Genomic DNA, 19,710 nt, shown 5'->3' with positions numbered 1-19,710 from the left:
AGTTGGATGCTTAACTGACTGAGCCATCTAGGTGCTCCTGGGCTGGATAATTTCTAAGAGCCCTTCAAATTCTGGATTCTGTGGCCAGAGAGACAGGGAAATAATGACCTGTGCTGTGTCACATCTTTACACTTCTTGGGTCAAGAACATCCACAGATACTAAAGGATGGTTTTACATTATACTTTTTTTAATAAGGAAAAAAATTACTTCAGAAAGATAGGTTGACAAAGGACATGGTGAATTTCCAAAATTAACTGTGAAAGACAGATCATCTGGGCATGACTGAAAGCCATGCATAACCTTTGTGCTCAGATATTTCATTTCAAAAATGTCACTTTCTGCTTATTCAATGCTACTGTCATTATACTATTTTAAGCATTAAAATTTGTGTTCTGGAGCTGAACAGGAATTATTGCCTCTATCTTTGGGCTTATTAGAAATAACTTAAAATTCATTCAAGAGCAATAAAAATCACTTTTTTATGATGGTTGAATTTGGTTTAATGTTGAAATTTGCAAGCAATTTTCATTGTCTTTTATTAGCAGTATTTCAGTGTCTGTGTATATAGATCAAGACTGTTTTTAAGTATTCTCTAAAGAAATGACTGTTTAAACAGGATTTTTTTCCTTAATTTTTAATTCCCTAGAGTGAGGTTAAAGTAGAATAAATTACATGACAATGTTGTTTAAAATTTCAGTCTCTGCCTTATATGGGTAAACTTAAAAAAAAAACCATGAGAGTTGAAACAAAATTTTATTGCTCCATGAATTATTTACTCAATTGCAAGGGGGATATGGAGTGAGAAGCAGCTTTGTCTGGAAAAAAAGTCTCCCAGTATTGAAGGAATGAATCTGTTTATTCATCCCAATCATCTGTAATTTACTTAACTCTTTACTGTCTAAATAATCTTCAATGCTCTCATTTCAAATTTGGATCAATACAAAGAAAGAGGACCAGGAAAAAAATGTGTTTGTATTATATGAATTTGCCTGCATTGGGCTCTTTTCATCACCCAGGGAAAGGGAGAGGGGATAAGCTTGCCCAGATGATGGAAGTATTACTTGGGCAAGGCTGACTGGGGAGCTGCTTTAGCTGGTGGGAAGCCAAACGAAGTGGAACAGGGAACCGCAACAACCAACAAAAAGTATCCAGAAAATGGGTCGGAATCAAAAGCACAAATCAGAGGTTAGAGAGTCAGACCGAGAACAACCAGAATTACAGGCTGTTGGGTGGAAGGGTGTCCCTGGGTTGGTACCTCGGAGGAGCATTTCTATATTTAGGTGTAATTGCTCTTTGTGACATGGTTCCAGGGGATAAGGAGATATAGGGCAGGGGCAGGTGAAAATTGAAATTGAAAGGACTGGGAAAGAGCTGTATTAATTTTTAAAATAACAAAGCTATTTCAAGTATTTGAATGCCAGAAGATGGAATTAAAGTGGGTGCTTATCATTCAGCTGTATGACATCTTTATGCAGGGCTCAATAAATACACTGTTATCTAAGTCAGTTTAGGCTTTCATAACAAAATGCCATAGACTGGGTGGCTTAAACAACAGACATTTATTTCCTCTCAGTTCTTGAGGCCAGAAGTCCAAGATCAAGGTGCTAGCATAGTTGGTTTCTGCATAGTTGGTTTCTGGTGAGAATTCTCTTTCTGGCTTGTAGACATCTGCCTGCTCACTGTGTCCTCACATGATGGCCCTAATCCCACCCACTATGACCTCATGACCTCATCTGAACCTAATTGTCTCCCAAAGGCACCATCTCCAAATATCACATTGTTGGTTAGTGTTTCAACATATCAATGTGGGAGGAAGGCAGTTCAGTCCATAGCAATGGTGAATTTTTATTGATTAAGGGTCACCATAAGAGTCACAGATTATATTTTCTTCCCCTTGTCAGACAATATCTGTGCTTGGTTTGGCATTGAAGTTGTCCTCACAGTACAAATGGAATGTCTGGATTCCTTCCTTATGAATAGTTGCTCTACTTAATTCTGTGTTGTGTTCTAGAATAGAACCCTTTCTTTCTTCAGTCATTTCACAGACTGAAGTATCTTTATTTAATTTTTTCTGTTCCTTATGGCAAACAGAATGAGTGCCATTTGCTCACATTTTGAGTGCAACCCCAGCATTGGTCTTGCCCATTCCAAAGGCCACCTTCTAATGTATGTGGGAAGAGGGACATTGGGTTCCAAAGTTGTTCACGAGGCTACTGCTTCCAGGAGTGTCACAACCAGCTCTACCATTGACCCCTCACTGCCTGGGAATCCTGGGTTCTGGTCTTCCTTCAGTTCAGTCCTCCTACCTCGGCTTGGACTCAGACGCTTGAATTCTGCCTGTCCTGTTATTTCTCTCCATACAACTTCCCAAGTCCAGGTGGGGGCATCAGACTTTAGTGAAGGGTCAAAGAAAACAAAACTGCATTGCAATTTAGAAAGGATAAAAATCGTAATACTCTTCTAAGTAGGACCACTCCCACAAAATGAAGTTATCATCTTATGGACACACTAATTCCTAGCTTTAGGTTAACCCTCTGTTCACAGAGCACCTCACTATTCAGACTTTTCTCTCTTTTAAGGATTCCCCTAACCGCACAGCATTCAATCTCTAGAACCCAATAATCAGTGGCAAATATTTTCCCAATGTGTGTGTTACTTAGCATAGAATGAGACCCTAAGGTGGAAGATGGCACGAAACAAGCTTTAGAAAAATAGTCTGGATAGGCTTTTGTTCTTCTAGGGCCCGACTCAATGTCCCCCCAGTACTAAGTCAACTTTATTCAGTGATGTATACTTTTACTTTATACATCAGACTCAGATTTTTGTATAAAATCTGATGAGTTATGTAATTCATGAAAATTAACATACACAGTAAATTTTAAAACCAGCAAAATTTAAGACCAGTGTGAGATACAGAGGGGAGCTATCGGTCACTTTGGGTCCCTCCAAAAGAATTGTCTAGGTACTTTTTGCCCCATTATGTCTCTAGGCTTTTCACTTTTGGCACTAAAAGACTCCACTGCCATAAACCCCCGGAAAGCAACATCTAGTTTTTCCTGATACAAGTTAAAGGAAAAGTCTAGGTACATTAAGAAACTTCCCTTCAAAAAGTATTTGATTGTAGTGAGGAAAAACATCATTATGGGCACAGCAAGACAGAATATTTGAAAGCAGGAATGACCTAGAAAAGTGAGTGACATAGCCACTTCTCTAGAATATTTGTTGGGTTTCCTTTCTCTGAAGTCATGACTGATGTGTAGAGCAGCAGACTAACTAATCTTTAAACACTTGCTTCTCCTTTAGTAAGTTTTAGAAAAGCTCCCATGTCATAGTATGCCAATTGAAAAAAAACAAAGATGACTTCAGGTGTTTCCTGATCTGTGCCTTGAGACCCTGCCTCCCTTAAGGCTGCAAATTATAGAGAAGCCTGTTATTTCCTCAATAGTTTTACACCAATACGCTATACTGTCACCTTACATTATATGCTACCATTTACCACAAGTAACTGCATTCTGCCACACTGCATAATAAGGATAATCATTCTAATCATATATCAACACAATGAGATAATGAGATAATGACAAGATAACAGTACCTTCCCTGCATGCCAAATAATTGACTTCAGTCACAGACATTTTGCCAGCCTGTTCCACCCTACTAGATGGTGTCAGAGTTTATGTTTCATTACTAGGGGTGCTTCCTTCCAGCAGGCTGTTGAACACACTAGTACATGTATCTGTTGTGAGTTTCCAAAAGTTATTCTTGAAGCTTATACAACATTCTCTGGATTATTTTCTTGTATAGGATGCTTGAGGGGGTTCTGATGTGTCAGTGCAGCATACCTAATAAATTCATTCCAAGATAGCATTTGGGATATCATAAGAGATCTCATGAACAAAAACAGACGAATACACCATAATCAACAATACCTGGAGATTTAGAGATTAACTTGTCTAGCCTCATAAGATTTTCACATCAATTTCCCCTGAAATATCAGACTCATCTGTATAGAAGTTATTTATCTGAACCAAGGCAGAGATTAAGTCTAGCAGGCTGGGACGTTTTTAACCTAAACGAAAGCAAGATATGATCATGTGCAATAGCCACATCATTAAAAGGGTTCAAATCCCATGGTATTTTTGTGACCATTTGTGCTAACAGAAACTTGACTTTTTCCCCCTGAGTTTCTCACTTAATTCTTGGAGGTTAATCTTTATAAATATATGATTGTTTTTATGGAACATGTTTCATCTGAAGGCTTCTATTTAGAAATTCCAAGGCAGAGGGATGAAGAGTACTGGTTAATGCATTTATCAGTGTCGGATTATTAATATTAGCTTGCAGAAAAATATTACTATTGTTCTGTCATCAGGTTTTCCTACATATATGTAAAGAGTTTGACTTTTGTTTGATTTTTCGTCTAAGCCTCAAACTAGAAAAGAAGCAAATTCCACCCCCTCCCCCTCCCCCGTAGAATCAGAAGTTCATAGCACTAAACCCAAGTGCTGCAAGTCCTGTTTGAAGGCTTTCCTATTGTACTCATCTATTTTACTTTTCTGTTTTTCTCTTTTCTCTCTTGTAGTGTCAGCCAAACCCAGACCCCACAGTGATGAATATTCAAAGAAGATCCCTCCTCCCAAACCCAAACGGAACCCGAACACTCAGCTGAGCACATCTTTCGATGAAACGTACATCAAGAAGCACGGGCCGCGGAGGACGTCGCTCCCACGGGACCCCTCCCTGTCCCTGGTCAGCAGCCCGGCGGGGGACCCGGAGGAGGAGGAGCCCGTGTACATCGAGATGGTGGGCAACATTCTCAGAGACTTCAGGAAGGAGGAGGATGACCAGAGCGAGGCCGTCTACGAGGAGATGAAATACCCCATCTTTGACGACTTGGGCCAAGATTCGAAATGTGACCTTGACCATCACAGTTGCTCTTCGCAGTGTGCTACTCCCACGGTGCCTGACTCGGACTTCGCCAAGTCCTCAGTGCCATGTACTCCAAAGGGTGTGCTTTGTGACATCCCCCCGCCCTTCCCCAACCTGCTCTCTCACCGACCCCCGCTGCTGGTGTTCCCCCCCGCGCCCGTGCAATGCTCCCCCAATTCCGACGAGTCTCCGCTCACCCCACTGGAAGTCACCAAGCTGCCCGTGTTGGAAAACGTGTCTTACATGAAGCAGCAGGCCGGCGCGTCTCCGTCCTCACTGCCCTCTCACGCCTCCGGCCACCCCAAGCTGGACAAAGAGCAGGCCGCCACCCTGGGCCCCAGCCCCGCCGCCCCCGCCCCCGCCCCTGCACTGTCTTCGTCCCCGCCCCCACCGTCCACCCTGTACCGCACGCAGTCCCCCCACGGCTACCCGAAGAGCCACTCGGCCTCCCCTTCGCCCGTCAGCATGGGGAGGTCCCTGACCCCGCTCAGCCTCAAGCGGCCCCCGCCCTACGATGCCGTGCATTCAGGCAGCCTCTCCAGGAGCTCTCCATCAGTGCCTCCTCATTCGACCGGCAGGCCGGTGTCGCAGGATGGGGCCAAGATGGCCAACGCCTCGGTGAACACCTACGGCCCGGCTCCGGGTGCCTCCCGGTCCAGGACCCCCACGAGTCCCTTGGAAGAACTAACCAGCCTCTTTACCTCTGGACGAAGCCTGCTGAGGAAGTCGTCCAGCGGCCGCCGTTCTAAAGACCCCGCAGAGAGTAAGTGTACAGAGTCTCTGGGAGACCGGTTTCCAACTTAAAAATAAAGCGAAGCCCGGGGTGCGCAGATGAAGCACGGAGTGCAGGGCCTTTAGTTCTTTGAGTGGAAATATCAAAGTGGGTTGTTTCACTTTGCCATGCTGAAGGATAGTGCATTCTGAGAGAACTCAAAGTGGCAATTGGCATAGTGTAACATATGCTATTGAAAGGAAGAATGACGTTTTAAACAGTAAATTGTTACAGTGGCTCTAGGAAGTCTAATAAAGTAAACAGATCACTGTGGAATTTTTAGGTAAATAACTTGATTTTTTGAGACAAAGTATATATTTAATAACATCCATCTTTATCTTATATTAAAAACCTGCTTGAGCAAATCTGGATTACAAATCTTTTGCTGGGAAGATAGAAATTTGGATAGAATTTAGTATTTTTTTAACATGGCAAATGATTCTCCCTGTATACTTCATGGGGTTATTATGTTCTCACATTCATCCTAAACTAGAAAAGGCTCCTTGCTTCCCTTTTAACACCTATGGTAATTAGCATCTTGTTCCTAGATCCACTGATGCATAAATTACAGAAAAAAAAATCACTAAGTGATAAATAGGTGGTGCACATTGTATTTACCACTGCACTTCGAAGACCAGGAAATGTCTCTATCTGAATGACTAAATCTTCTTGTGAATCCCAAATCACTCCATACATATACAGTCAAGTCAAAACAGAGCCCAGTTTTCTCAGTGTCCATTGCATTAAATGACACTGCTTTCCCTTACTTAAAAATGTCTTAGGCACCCAAACTGGTAATTAATAATTTTCCTCTCAGATTACCCCAAGGATCTTACTTAGCCACACAGGATTTTACTTATCCATTGAGTTCCTTCCTTAAAGGAAAAAAATAAAATTAAATTAATACTTGTGATGATGAAGATGGTGATGGCACTTTTTTTTAAGATTTATTTATTTGATAGAGAGAGAGAGTGGGGGGAGGGGCAGAGGGAGCGAATCATTCAAGCAGACTCCCCGCTAAGCATGGAGTGGTGGTGGGGGGGCTCAATCTCTGGACCCTGATCATGACCTGAGCCAAAAACCAAGAGTCGGATGCTCAACTGACTGAGCCACCCAGGTGCCCCAAAGGTGATGGCGCTTCTTAGATAATTAATATTCATTCATGTTAGAAGCCACACACCCTGACTTTTTTGCTTATTTACCCAGAGAGATTTATGAAAGTATTACTGCTTAAGTAATCCTTGCCCAAAACATTTCATTTACCTGATTGAAAGGCAAAAAATTCTAATCTATTAGACATGTCTGAAATTAAATACATACATACATGAATACATTAAACTATTCTTTAAAAATTGAATTAAAACTTAGGAACAATCTGCTTCTAAAATAACGGTCCTCAGCCAGGGCAGTTTGGCCCCCAGGGAGTTTTGGCAATGTCTGGAGACATTTTTAGTTGTCACAACTGAGGGTACTACTGACATTGAGTGGGTACAGGACAGAGGTAGTACTTAAAAGCTGACAGAAAAGTTGCTCTGATCTACAATGTCCATTTTGGGAAGTTCGGTGAACCCTGACCTAAATAATTTATTAAAGTTTCAAGTTTCTTCTGGATGAGTGATTTGGTTTAAGCACAAATCAATTAAGGTGTTTGGAATAAATTGGAGAAACAAAATGAAAGAATAAGATTTTACTTTCAAACTATGTAATGGTTAGTGTGAAATTAATGGGCGTTTCATCCTAGATTTGGTGAAATTATTGGATTTTTCTCCCTACCTACCAGTTTCTTTGGAGGATCCTGAACAGCTCCAGCTGGCAGCTATACCAATTAGCTAGAAAAAGTATATGTAAAAGAAATGATTAACTAATGAAGTTATTTCAAGAAAAATCCATCTGTTAGAATTTGTCTATGTGCTATATGTCACAGACTTCTCCATTCGAGTCCAAAATGAGCTTTGTGTGCTTCTAAAACAAAGCTTATAGATGGAAAAGTGATCCAGGCTCTTTATAGCTTTTAGGGATCTGAGGATTGAATTCCTTCCTGTGTGCTATTAACCATGTATCAACTCTTCAGAGAAAGGGCATGTCTTGAGTTACATTAACTTCAATATTTTACTTTATAAAGGGAAAGGAAGAGAAATGCAGATAGTGCAAAGAATAATTTAATGTTATTTACTTTTGACTCCAGAAGAAAATGCTAAAAAATCATAGTGGCAGGGTGCCTGGGTGGCTCAGTCCTTAAGCATCTGCCTTTGGCTCAGGTCATGATCTCAGGGTCCTGGGATCAAGCCCTGCATCAGGCTCCCTGCTCAGCGGGGAGTCTGAGTCTCCCTCTGCCACTGCCGTACCCGTTCCCCCATGATCGTGCTTGCTCTCGCTCTGTCAAATAAATCTCAAGTGTTTTCTTTTCTTTTCTTTTCTTTTTTTTACATTTAAGGAATAAAATGAAGGCTGGTATTTCTATTCTCCATACCCTCTGGCTTTACTGGAAGTGTCAATTTTGATAATTTCCTAATATTCAAATCAAAGGAAATGTAATATTTCTGTTTTAATTTAAAAATCTATGTCAAACAAAATATATGCCTTCAACTCTTATTTTAGTAATCTAAAAAGATATACTTAATTTAATTTCATATCTTAAAAGCTTACAACTGTTGACAGAGATTGACTGATAGGAAAGAAATACAATAAGACGACAGTGGTAGACTACGAACCAATTTCATTTCACTGCATGATTTTCTAAACATGGCGTTCACATTAAGTGTTCTAAGAAGTATTTTTTCCCCCGGTTGATGGGACATTGTCATGTTGCTTAGCTATAGATGAGGACACTTTAATAGTCTCTCTAACTATAATATATTTTATTTGAATTGGTTATTATTGATATTTCTTAATTTTGTGCAGAGAGATAGAGTCTACAAGGCATGTAAGAAGTAATGGACTTGTATTTTATTGCTGTAAATTTTTGTCTACATGAGAAGTCGGTGAAGTACAAATATGTTTATGGTGAATTTGGAGAATTCACCATAATAGTTTTTAAAATATTTTTCTCTTCAAATAAGAAATATTTTTAAAAGAAAGGTTTTGCCTATATTTAATATAAATGCATGAATATATGCTCTTATAAAAAGTACAAGACACAATGAAGAATATAATTAAATTCTATAATATACCCAAGGGAGAGTAGGAGATAGAAAGGGTATATGTGGAGAAATGTTAATAGAAGATTTAAGGAAAAAATAGAAACATCGAACAGTAAAGTGACTAATTCGGAGACTAAGGCACCAAGAAAGATACAAAAGAAATGCGCACATGGGGTGGGATCAATATGTAAGCCAATATGGATGCCAATACCTGAAGCACCTGCTAAGGTCCACATAGAGCTCACAGAAGGACATAGAGACATGGGGGGGCCTAAAAAAAGGAGCAAAGAAAAACAAAGATGTAGGCCCCTTCATCTGTTATTGTTATTTTAAAAAATGGTGATTCTCATTGCCAAAGGGCTTCATTATACATAAGAAAATTCCACATTAATGGAGATACAGTTTTCTACTGTTACATCTCATCTTTCAGCCTCTTAAAAACACTCTCATTTAGGACGTTTAGATGTTATGTTGTATTTTTACAGTTATAAATCTAAATGGGTCCTGTTGGTTTGATGAAATAAACTTAGGAATCAGATGTAACCTTTGTCTTTCCATTCGCTTTCTTAACACACACAGACACACACACACACACACACTCTCTCTCTCTCTCTCTCTCACTCACACACACACAGAAATTACAACCCAAAGGAAACATGCAAACAAACTCAACCAAAACAAAAAACAAAACAAAACAAAAAAACCTATCTCCATGCCCTCCACCACACTCCCCGCCCCCCCACACCACAAACACAACTTTCTCCTTTTGTACGTCATTTGAGGTACAGTGATGCTAAAATATTGGGCATTGCTGGTGAAACAACTGATCCAACTTACTCTTACTAATTTAATTTAAAAAAATTTTTTTCAATTAAAAAAGAATGATTTTGGAAGGAAATCTTTTTAAATGTATTTCTGTATTGATATATTATCCCACTTTTAGGAAGAAAGGAAGGGCATACTAACATAATGTAGCCATCTTTATGATTCAGAGTTGTTGCTATGATTATCATTGTGTGCCTACTATGTGCTAGTGCACTTAAAGTGTTTGGGGCACCTTGGTGGCCCAGTCGGTTAAGCATTCGGCTCAGGTCTTGATCTCAGGGTCATGAGATCTAGCCCCATGTTAGGCTCTGCATGGCATCTGCTTAAGATTCTCTCTCCCTCTCCTTCTGCCCCTCCCACTCATGTGCTCTCCCTCTCAAATAAATAAATCTTTTTAAAAAAAGTGTCTAGCAAGGTGACCAGAACAGGATACACCTCACACAGTGACTGTCATTGTCCCTGGCCATTTATAATAACAGTGACACAGTGTTAATAGCTTAATTATTATGACACTGGGATGTCTTCAGGGACTATTTGAGTTTGTAGCTCTGACTAGCCCTCTACTGCTATATCGTTTAAATTTATTTGAATTCTTATGTCTATTTCTTGTGGTTTTCCTGCCTCCTACCTTTCTTTCAGGTAGTTTTATTGAGTCAGATGGGCTCTCTTCCCCTCCCCCACCTCTCCTAGTCTCCTTCAGCCCTTTCCCTCACTGTCTTATCACACCATTAATCAGTTGTGGACCAAGAAACAGATACACAACCTTGTATGAGGAGCCTCTCATTCAGTTTAAGTGTGCGACCTTCCGTGAAGGGACTCTGTGACCCTTACCTTCAAAGGCCACTTTATTTAACCCACTTACTAAGTCTTGAATGAAGTTCTTGGATTCATATCTGAGATGGTAAGAGTATCAACTTCCCAAGAATTAAGTTGTCCTGGGAAACCTGAAATGGATGTTAGTTTATTTTCGGATAACCTACACATTTTGTTTGACCTGTTTAAAATATTTTTTTCTGTAAAATTTAGCAAGCAGAGTAATTCAGGACTTTATATCTCCTTCCTTTTCATTCCTGTGAAAGCAGGGGCTGAAAAGAGTGGCTAGGGCCCAAGCAAGTATTGAGAAGTCAAAAGGGAGGGCAAACCAGAGAATCCACGAGTCTGGATCTCTCACTTGCCATGAGAATGGGTGAGCCCTCAACCTGGGACTTCAGCCAGAACTTCTGGATGCAAGGTGACTTGGAGCCACCTGACCAGCGTTGGGAGCTGGATCTGGAACTTATAAGAATTCTAGGATTCTTCAAAGGCATTTAGGACTTGAACTACACTCACAACACCTGAAGGTATCTTAGAGGATTCCAGAAGGCTTGAAAAGACCAAACCACAGTCCTGCACTATGGCCTCAGGATAGTTTCTGCATTAGCAAGGCTCCTTCTAGCTGCTTAGAGTGGAAATTGAGCTAGGACCTGTGTTATAATGAGAGTCTTCCTTGGGGGGGACACTGGAAGGACAGGGAGAGCAGACATTATGTGAGCAATGAGGGGGTCTGACTGAGCCAAGGATCCTAAGCATTAGAGCTGACAGTGCTGATGGGGGAAATGAGGTGACGAAGTTCTTGGAACATGCCTCTGCCTCCAACAGGTTTGTCTCAGGAACGATTTCAAGACCAGATTTCAAGAACTTTGCCCAGAGTGGGATGCATCAAAGCAGTTCGTGGTGAGGACCTGGGGAAAGTGTGCAGCGCCCAGCCTTTTCCTTAAAAATGCTTCCATCATAATGGTAGCATGTACTTTGATATGTTTACTCTGTGCCAGACACTGTTCTAGGCATTTTGCATACATGTATTCCATCCTCACTGCAATGCTCTGAGGCAGGTGATATCAGCATTGTCATTTTAAAGATGGGAGACACTGAGGCACAGCTTGGCCAGAGTCACATACAGGGTAAATCTGGGACTCGAATCCAGTTTATTTAGCTCTAAAGTTTCTGACTTTAATGATACTTTATCTACACTTGACCAGTCTCCCCAATTTCTTTCCTCTTCCTAATGCCATTAAAATATACCAGTTGTCATCAAAATTCTACTAACTTAAGAGTGTTATCACTCCCAGCGATATCTGCTTAGTAAGAGAAAGCTGAATGTGTACCTGAATGGCATGTACCGCTTAACAGTGGTCATCAATTTAGGAAGGGGGTGGAAAAATTTTTAGCACCCTCCAAAATTCACTTTTGAAGAGCCTAGTCTCTGTGATGGGCTGTTCTGTACTGCAGGCTTCTGAGCTGTCCCTGAAAGCGTGTGGTCTGCCCAGGGGGCCTCAGAATCACCTAAATGACCTGAGGGTGAAGATGTGAGTGCTCACCTCAGTGCCCCCAAGTTTAATTTAAGAAAGTACGTGCATATTTCTTTGCTCCATGAGATTTTCAATACTGAGCTACCAACTAGCTGATTCTACCTCCAGGGATGTAGGGCTTTTGTCCTCAGCTGCTTGCTTCTTGCCCATAACTATGTAGTAGCTTGATGGCCCATCACTACTGCAAGGGAAAACGCATAGCCCATGGATCAAAAACCCCAGCCAATGCTCAAAGGCAGTGAAGGCCCCAGCATCATTTATCTGGAAACCGATATAGTAAAACAAACACTCCAAAAGAGCCCTATGCAAAATGCTGCTTGGCATCACCTCTTTTCTCTTTAAATTTACGTTAATGTGCAGTTTACAGAATTAGACACTTGTCTTTAAAATTAAAATTAAAAAATACAGTTCTTCAAGAACATACTGACCTACTTAATTATTACTATTTTTTAAAGATAAAGAAATTTCTTTTCAAGATGGTGAGGTTAAAAGAGCATAAGTAAAATCCGTTGATTTTGAAAATGCATGTGACTCCGTGGTTAATTGGGACCATGACATTGTCTGTTTTCCTCATTCAGTTTCTTCCTGGATTGCAACATAGAATCACTGAAGAACACATAATTTCATAAATAATTGCTCACCTTTCTGGGGGTAGACTGCAACTGTCTTTGATTGATGCAGGCAGACGTGTTTATCCCCTGTGTTTATATTCTCCAGCTGCTGAATCTTTAAGTGCAATTTCTTGTCGGCAATTTAATCAGCAATATTCTGCATTAAGAAGAACCCTCCCTGCTTTAGATTTATAAAATGCAGAAACATTTCAATTCAGAAATAAAGCTACAACAGTCAATTTTTTAAAAAAGCAAGATTCCCTCATCTTGTACTTACTGTACGAGGACTGATTTCTTTCTCTCCTACTGAATTACCTCAAACAGGAAGTCCAGTTTCTGATTTGTACTTAGTATCCTATATTTTCAACACTTTGACATCTAGAAGTCATTAAATATTAGGTATAAGTAAAGGCGTTCCTGTCGGCCACATCTCACTCCCCTGTTTTTCCTACTTCCTAATTAAATATGATCTAGAGGGCTAGGGCCCGAGCTAGATGTCACAAGAGATGGTTTCCATCTTAGCTCAACCATCAAAAAGCTTCGAGACTTTGGGGGCGCCTGGGTGACTCAGTTGGTTAAACCGCTGCCTTCAGCTTGGGCCATGATCCTGGGGTCCTGGGATCGAGCCCCACATCGGGCTCCCTGCTCATGCGGGAAGCCTGCTTCTCCCTCTGCCTGCCGCTCCCCGTGCTTGTGCTCTCTCTCCCTCTCTCTCTCTCTCTCTCTCTTTCTCTCTCGCTCTGTGTGTCAAATAAATAAATAAAATCTTAAAAAAAAAAAGAATTCCTTCTTTAAAAAAAAAAGATTCGAGACTTTGGATAAGTCTGTTCATCTCTTAATGTGTTAGTTTTCTCACATTTCAAATGAAAATATTAGGTGCGAAAACTGTGAGTCTCTTCTGGCTCTGTTTGAGGCATCTCTGGATTACTGAATGATGTATGGATCCCTCAAAAAATGACCCTCTTCCTGCCTCTGAGACTGTCTGTCTGATGTTGTTCTCTCTTGCTGGAGGGGCTTCCTCAGTAAGTCCATAAAACAAAGTCTATTCCTTGAATCTCTGCTTAGAGTCCACCTACTGCTTCATAGAGTTTTTGTGTGTGTGTGTGTGTGCTATTGTCTTGAAATGATCGCTTTCAAACTCCAAGAGCACTTTATACTTCTGTAACAGTGTGTGTCTTATTCTGACATATTGTGAGTTTTTTTTTTCTTATTCCCATTAAGACATATGGCCAAGGAGGACAAGGGCCATAACTTTTCATCATTTTCTTTAAGGTAGCCCTCAGCCCAATGCAATCTTTCTCGAAGTTGATACACCATAAGTATTTATTGAACTTGTTGAATTAATAGCCATAATGATTTGAGAGGGCTACCATAGTCAAGGAAAACAAAAGCCAGATGAGAAATGTTTGACCATTAAGTGAAAAAAAAAATCAGATATCCTCTGACTTAGAAAATTCCACACTGAAATCAATATAGTCATTCAGCCAAAAATGACCTATGCTGAATGCTAAATTCATTGCTTCTGCTCTTAAGTGTCCTGTTTAAAAGAATGTCTATTGCACTCCAGGCAGATCTATTAGGAGAAAAATATAAAGAATATAGCCATAAAGCATTTAAATGTGGACCATTGGGGTGCCTGGGTGGCTCAGTCGTTAAGTGTCTGCCTTTGGCTCAGGTCAGGATCCCAGGGTCCTAGGATCAAGCCCCACATCGGACTCCCCGCTTGGCGGGAAGCCTGCTTCTCCCTCTCCCGCTCCCCCTGTTTGTGTTCCCTCTCTCACTGTCTCTCTCTCTCTCTCTGTAAAATAAATAAAAAATCTTTAAAAAAATAAATCAATGTGGACCATTTTGTAGATGCCAAATCATAATCAGTTTCCGTATAAATGAATAGCTGTGAAAATTGATCACTTCTCAAAATTTGGAGAGAGAGAGAGAGATGCATTTTTTTAAGAAAATAATAGAGATCAGCATTTTAAAGAAGGAATTCTAATCTGCTTAACATTATGCATTATTGAACTTAGGTGGTAAAGAGAATGAAAGCACATTTAACCAGGTCATTTAACCTCTTTGGCGGAAAGGCTGTGCATAAATACGGGGAGCTATTATCATGTGACTGGCAGCCTTGCACGTGTATGTTCCTAGGTAAAAATGGGTTCGAGTTATAAAATACTTGAAAAGGTTTTTTTTTTTTTAATTTTTGAAAAACTTAGTTTTTCAGAATTCAGTGAATAGATGGCAATCCCAAATTTAATGAACTGTCTGTAGTGGTGCATGGTGTTTCTCAGTTGAAGCAAACTCGTTGTTAGTCGATGGGAGCTAGGTTAATTAAATGTTCCACTTCTAGTGGAATAACCAATCAACTGGAGAATCTGGGCTATTGCTACTCCCAAATGAAAGAAATAAAAATACTAAATAGACTCTAAGAGGCGGGAGAGAGTGTTAGTAACGTGGATTTTAAAGCAGCATTATCCTGTCTAGCCTGGTATACCCAGAACAACTGAACTAAAAGGAAAAAATTCAAATCTTGAAGTCTGTAATATTCTTCTGACAATTGAGGGTGGAGGGAAACCTTTCCCCTACATTTTATTCTGGTCAAGTTACAGTTACATTCAATAAAATAACATTTTTTTAAATTTTTGCATGTGTTTCCTTATTATAGATGGAACCCATGTAATTAAGTTGAGAAAGAGAAAAGGATAGAAAAACAAAATGTAGGAAGAGTCAGCACATAAAGATTGGGAGCATTCATGTATCATTCATCCCTAGATATGGGTGGGTAATTCTAGTGGGGTTTTTATTTCCATGATTCAAACAAGAAATCTAGATTCCCAGGAACTAGAAGACCGAGTAAAGGTTTTGGTGTTAGCAGCCCCCAACAGAATGATGACAGCTGAAGTGAGGCATTGCTCCCTCAAAGCTCTCACATTCTGAGTATCAAAGTTGCCTCTAGATCCACAAACTAGCTTCTTTCTTTGATTGATTTGTTATTAACCACTTACTAATGATTAATGACAAGAGAGATATGTCAAAACGATGCAAGCTTTTTGTCAATGTTGGCCCAAGAGAACCTAAGAAATTAGATTGCCTCAGAGTGGTCCTTGTTTGGTTGATTGATAATGTTACTCTAGGGCTGCAGAATTCACTTCGGCTTCTAAACCAAGCTATGTTTATGAGTTCTGAATATGAAGTAAAATAAAATTGTCCATTGATGTTTCAGAGAAAAACAGCTTGATATTCTATCCAGCCATGATTCTCTATTTCCCTTTCATGGCCAAACCATTCAAGTGAATGCTCTGCACTTGCTGCCTCCATTTCTTGCCCCCCCCCCAACCCCCTAACACCCCACCCCCCGCCCACTGCATTTCCAACAACCCAACTCCCTCTTCTGCTTGCTCCCAAGTCACACAGGGCTAATTCCCAACTGGTCTCTGGCCCTGGCCTCTTTCCTCCTCTGGTTCTCTTAAACTTCACAGAACATCTGACATTTTTATTTGCTCCATCTGAAGACATTTCTCTTGATTCTCATGCAATATGATATCCTCATTAGCAATCCTTTTGGGACTCTGTTTCTTCTGCTTTTTTTGGCAGGGGTTGGGGAGGTCTGTCCTCCATTTATATAAAAAAGCTCTTCTGACACAGTGTTGTGATTAGCTTTTGAATGTTTATCACCCTAACGAAGTTGTCAGGGCACAATACTGAGTCTTTTTTTTAATTGCAGCCACAGCACATTTTCTGGCACAGAGTATGTGTTCCTTGAATCATCAAATGACTGTTTCACTAAAGTGAATGAATGTGTATCCAATCTCCCCAATTAAATGGTAAATTTTTGAGAGCAAAGACTACATATTTTATTTACGTGCCCACGGTTTCTGTGACTGTTTTGCATACTCAGTTTATATTTATGGATTATTTTTCCAAAGCTAACATTTTTTAAATAGTAAAGCCCAATAGAATTACCGTGATTACCGAGTATTGACAACAATCTGAATTTTGCACAGGGTGCAGCGATCAAGACTAGTGAAGATATTTCAGAATGAGCTACTCCAAAGAATATCAATGGAGAACCCAGGTTTAGATAATTTTTTATATGAAATAGAAGAGAAGTCAGTCCTGTTACTGATTGGAAACTAGACAGTACTCAGCAAGGAAAGTGAAAGCAAGTACTCCCTAGTCTAAGTAGTTTATATAAGAATTAAAGTAGGGTCCATTAAAAATAGCATAGTATAGATATTTACTGAATGACTTTAGAAGCAGTATTAAGATAGTGTTAAGATATTATGTTGTAGATAGAAAACTATCAGCTAGACTGTACATGGTATCAGTATGGTCCATTTCCTATATAATTTCCAGCATTTAAGGAGAATAAAACATATAACCTCATTTCTAAGCTTTTGTTTATTTTAAAGAATTCCTTTCTTCAAACAGCTTAAAAAACAGTCTCATTATAATGGAAAATAGTTTCAGAGAGTTCCGTGAGATACACGTATGGGCAAAGACACAGGAGTCAAATGTCCTGCGGTTGAGAGATGGATTTATCACTGCACATCTGTGCTTTCAGGGCATGTCAAACTCTCCATGTATCGGTTTTTTCATATTTACCTCAGAGGATTGTGAAAAATTAAAGAAAATTGGGTTCAAGAAGAGACCTTGTAAAATGTAAATTGCTATGCAACTATAAGGGGCAATCGACTTTTAGCTCTCTGTGGAAAAATAAATATTTTATTAAAAAACGAAGTAAGGTCAAAAATGAATTAAATTTTCAGAGATTCCATATTGTTGGTAGAACTCTCTTCAGTTAGGCTTGGGTAAAGGATCTGACGTCTTAAGTGGCTCATCCGATACCTGACGTGAGGAGCATAAAGCACCGGGGAGCATGTAAGCCGTTCTCTGTTCACAGGCTGTGTTCAGGTTGCTGAATGATAGCTCAGCCTTGAAGGTGGAGGGATATCACACCTGATGCAATAGAGTTAACCTTATCCTATAAAAACAGCTCTGAGAACGAGGATACCATCTTCATTGTGCAAAGAGTCAGGTAAGGGCGCCTGGGTGGCTCAGTCGGTTAAGCATCTGCCTTTGGCTCAGGTCATGATGCCAGGCTCCTGGGATGGAGCCCCCCCTCCCAGGGATTGGGCTCTGTGCTCAGTGGGGAGTCTGCTTCTCCCTCTTCCTCTGCCCCTCTCCCTGCTCATGCTCTCTCTCAAATGAATAAATAGAATCTTTAAAAGAAAACAAAACAAAACAAAAAACAAAGGGTCAGGCAACATGAGACATGACTGTGAAAGATGTTTTATTAGCAAAAGAAAAGGTCGCTAGAACTGAGGGGGTTGACATGTTTTTCAAATGTAATAACTATTTTTCCTGCTTAAAAATGGTTTATTTTTTTTAAAATAAAAACCCTCCTTCTCAAAAGGCATAGGCATTAACCCACGAATTAGTTGGAAACCAAGAAGACCCCAAATGCTTAATATAAAAAGTATTTAGTATGTAGAGGGAGGACAGTCAGAGGTGTTGTGTCTAAGCAGATTCAATAGAATCACTTTTTCTTTTAAAGTGGTCAGTTAACACGCAAAAACAAATTTAAGGTTAGCATTTGAAAATTTCAATGCCACAAAACAACAACACTTAAATTTTGTACAGAATTCTGAGTATAGTCACAAACACAGAAAGAATGCCAACCTCCTCAATGCAGATTAACTAGCATACGTAGGCCATGCATGGAGTGACCATCCATAGTATTTCTCATAAATGAGAGGGTACAACACAGAAATAGCTGTTGAAATACGTCATTGTCAATTTTCTCATTTTTTATTAACTTCCATGGCCTTCCCAGTGAAGTCTTTATCCAGATGCTAATTAAGCAGAGATTTGCTTTGCACATCAATTTTTAATATTCACTCCTCATAGTAAAATGAAACCTGCAGCAGGCTGCTTCTCCAGTTAAAAGCAGTCCTGACCTAATTCCATGTGAAATCAATGGAAGACTTACAGAAACTCACAAGTAGCTGACATTTAAGGAGCCCAGCTCCCAATCCGTGTTGGTCGAAAATGTGTGCTTCCCTGGACTTCAGCATCCTCTCTCCCCTTATTAATTTTAAAAGTTCTTCTAAGAATAGAGAAAACTATGGAAGCTATTGAGCCAGATAAGTGAAGCTAGACCTGAGTTTTGTGCCCCTGGGGGATTGTGAGCTCCTGTGTCAGCTACATCTGCGGTGTCTTCAAATTAACAGAAACCCCTAGGTCTGGGACGGAGGAAGGGAAAGCAAGCCCTAAAAGGTACCCACTTGCATTCAATATAAACCACAAAGGAGCGAAATCACATCTACCAGAGTAAGGTCTTCAGACACCTATGTTCCAAGGCTTTTAAAAGTAAGACATATGGTATAAAACAAACTTTTTTGGAGGCTTGTATGTTACATACCTGAATTGGAGGGAATGAAATAGGAACATGAATCATACCCAGCTAGACAAGAGGGGCAGTAGTTATCAGGGTAAGCGCACTGGGGCTCCTTCTGGTGAAGGTCTCCTACTGAAGATCAGCTAAGTCCCTTTCAAGGGTTAACACACAGCCACGTAAGGGGATAAAAATGGAGAGTCGGCCTCATGCTAAATTCCAGAGTCCTAAGCTAGAGGAGAGTGAGCCTGTAAAATTGATGGAAGAAGTAGTGTTCAGTGTACATACCTTTTACTCCCTTGGTTAAGTTTATTCCAAAGTATTTGAGGGATTTTTTGATGCTATTAATTCATAAACATTTTAACCACATATATGCATTCGTTCAGTCTTTCATTCACTCGATGCATGTTTATAAAACACCTACTGTATGCCAGGCACTATTTCAGGTGTTAGGATCTTTATTTTGAAATGTCAGGCCATAAAACCTGAGAATTTAAATGAAGATGAGAGGAACATTTATTAATGAGGAGGGTGCCTTGTAAGGGAAGATTTGGCAGCCAAAACATTATGCAAAGATATAAATAGTAAAAAAAGACAGAAAGATTTAAAACTGAGCATTTTATTTTATTTCATTATTTCTTTATTTTTAGAGAGAGATATCACATGCCCGGGGGGGGGGGGCAGAGGGAGAGA

General features: G+C 40.0%; 1 protein-coding gene across 1 annotated transcript in view; it reads left to right on the top strand.

Moving 5' to 3' along the window:
* Window positions 1-19,710, top strand: part of NYAP2 (neuronal tyrosine-phosphorylated phosphoinositide-3-kinase adaptor 2) — a 240,565-nt gene that overhangs the window by 141,623 nt on the left and 79,232 nt on the right. The window contains exon 3 of the mRNA XM_028105068.2: window positions 4,584-5,693. Within this exon, the coding sequence (XP_027960869.2) occupies window positions 4,584-5,693 (1,110 nt within the window). The remainder of the gene's footprint in view (window positions 1-4,583; window positions 5,694-19,710) is intronic.

The sequence above is a fragment of the Eumetopias jubatus genome, unplaced genomic scaffold, assembly GCF_037043125.1.
Source record: "Eumetopias jubatus isolate StellerSeaLion01/CBP00866 unplaced genomic scaffold, mEumJub1_p1.0 scaffold_3, whole genome shotgun sequence".
Classification (NCBI taxonomy): Eukaryota; Metazoa; Chordata; class Mammalia; order Carnivora; family Otariidae; genus Eumetopias; species Eumetopias jubatus.
This window is presented reverse-complemented; position numbering and strand designations above follow the sequence as displayed.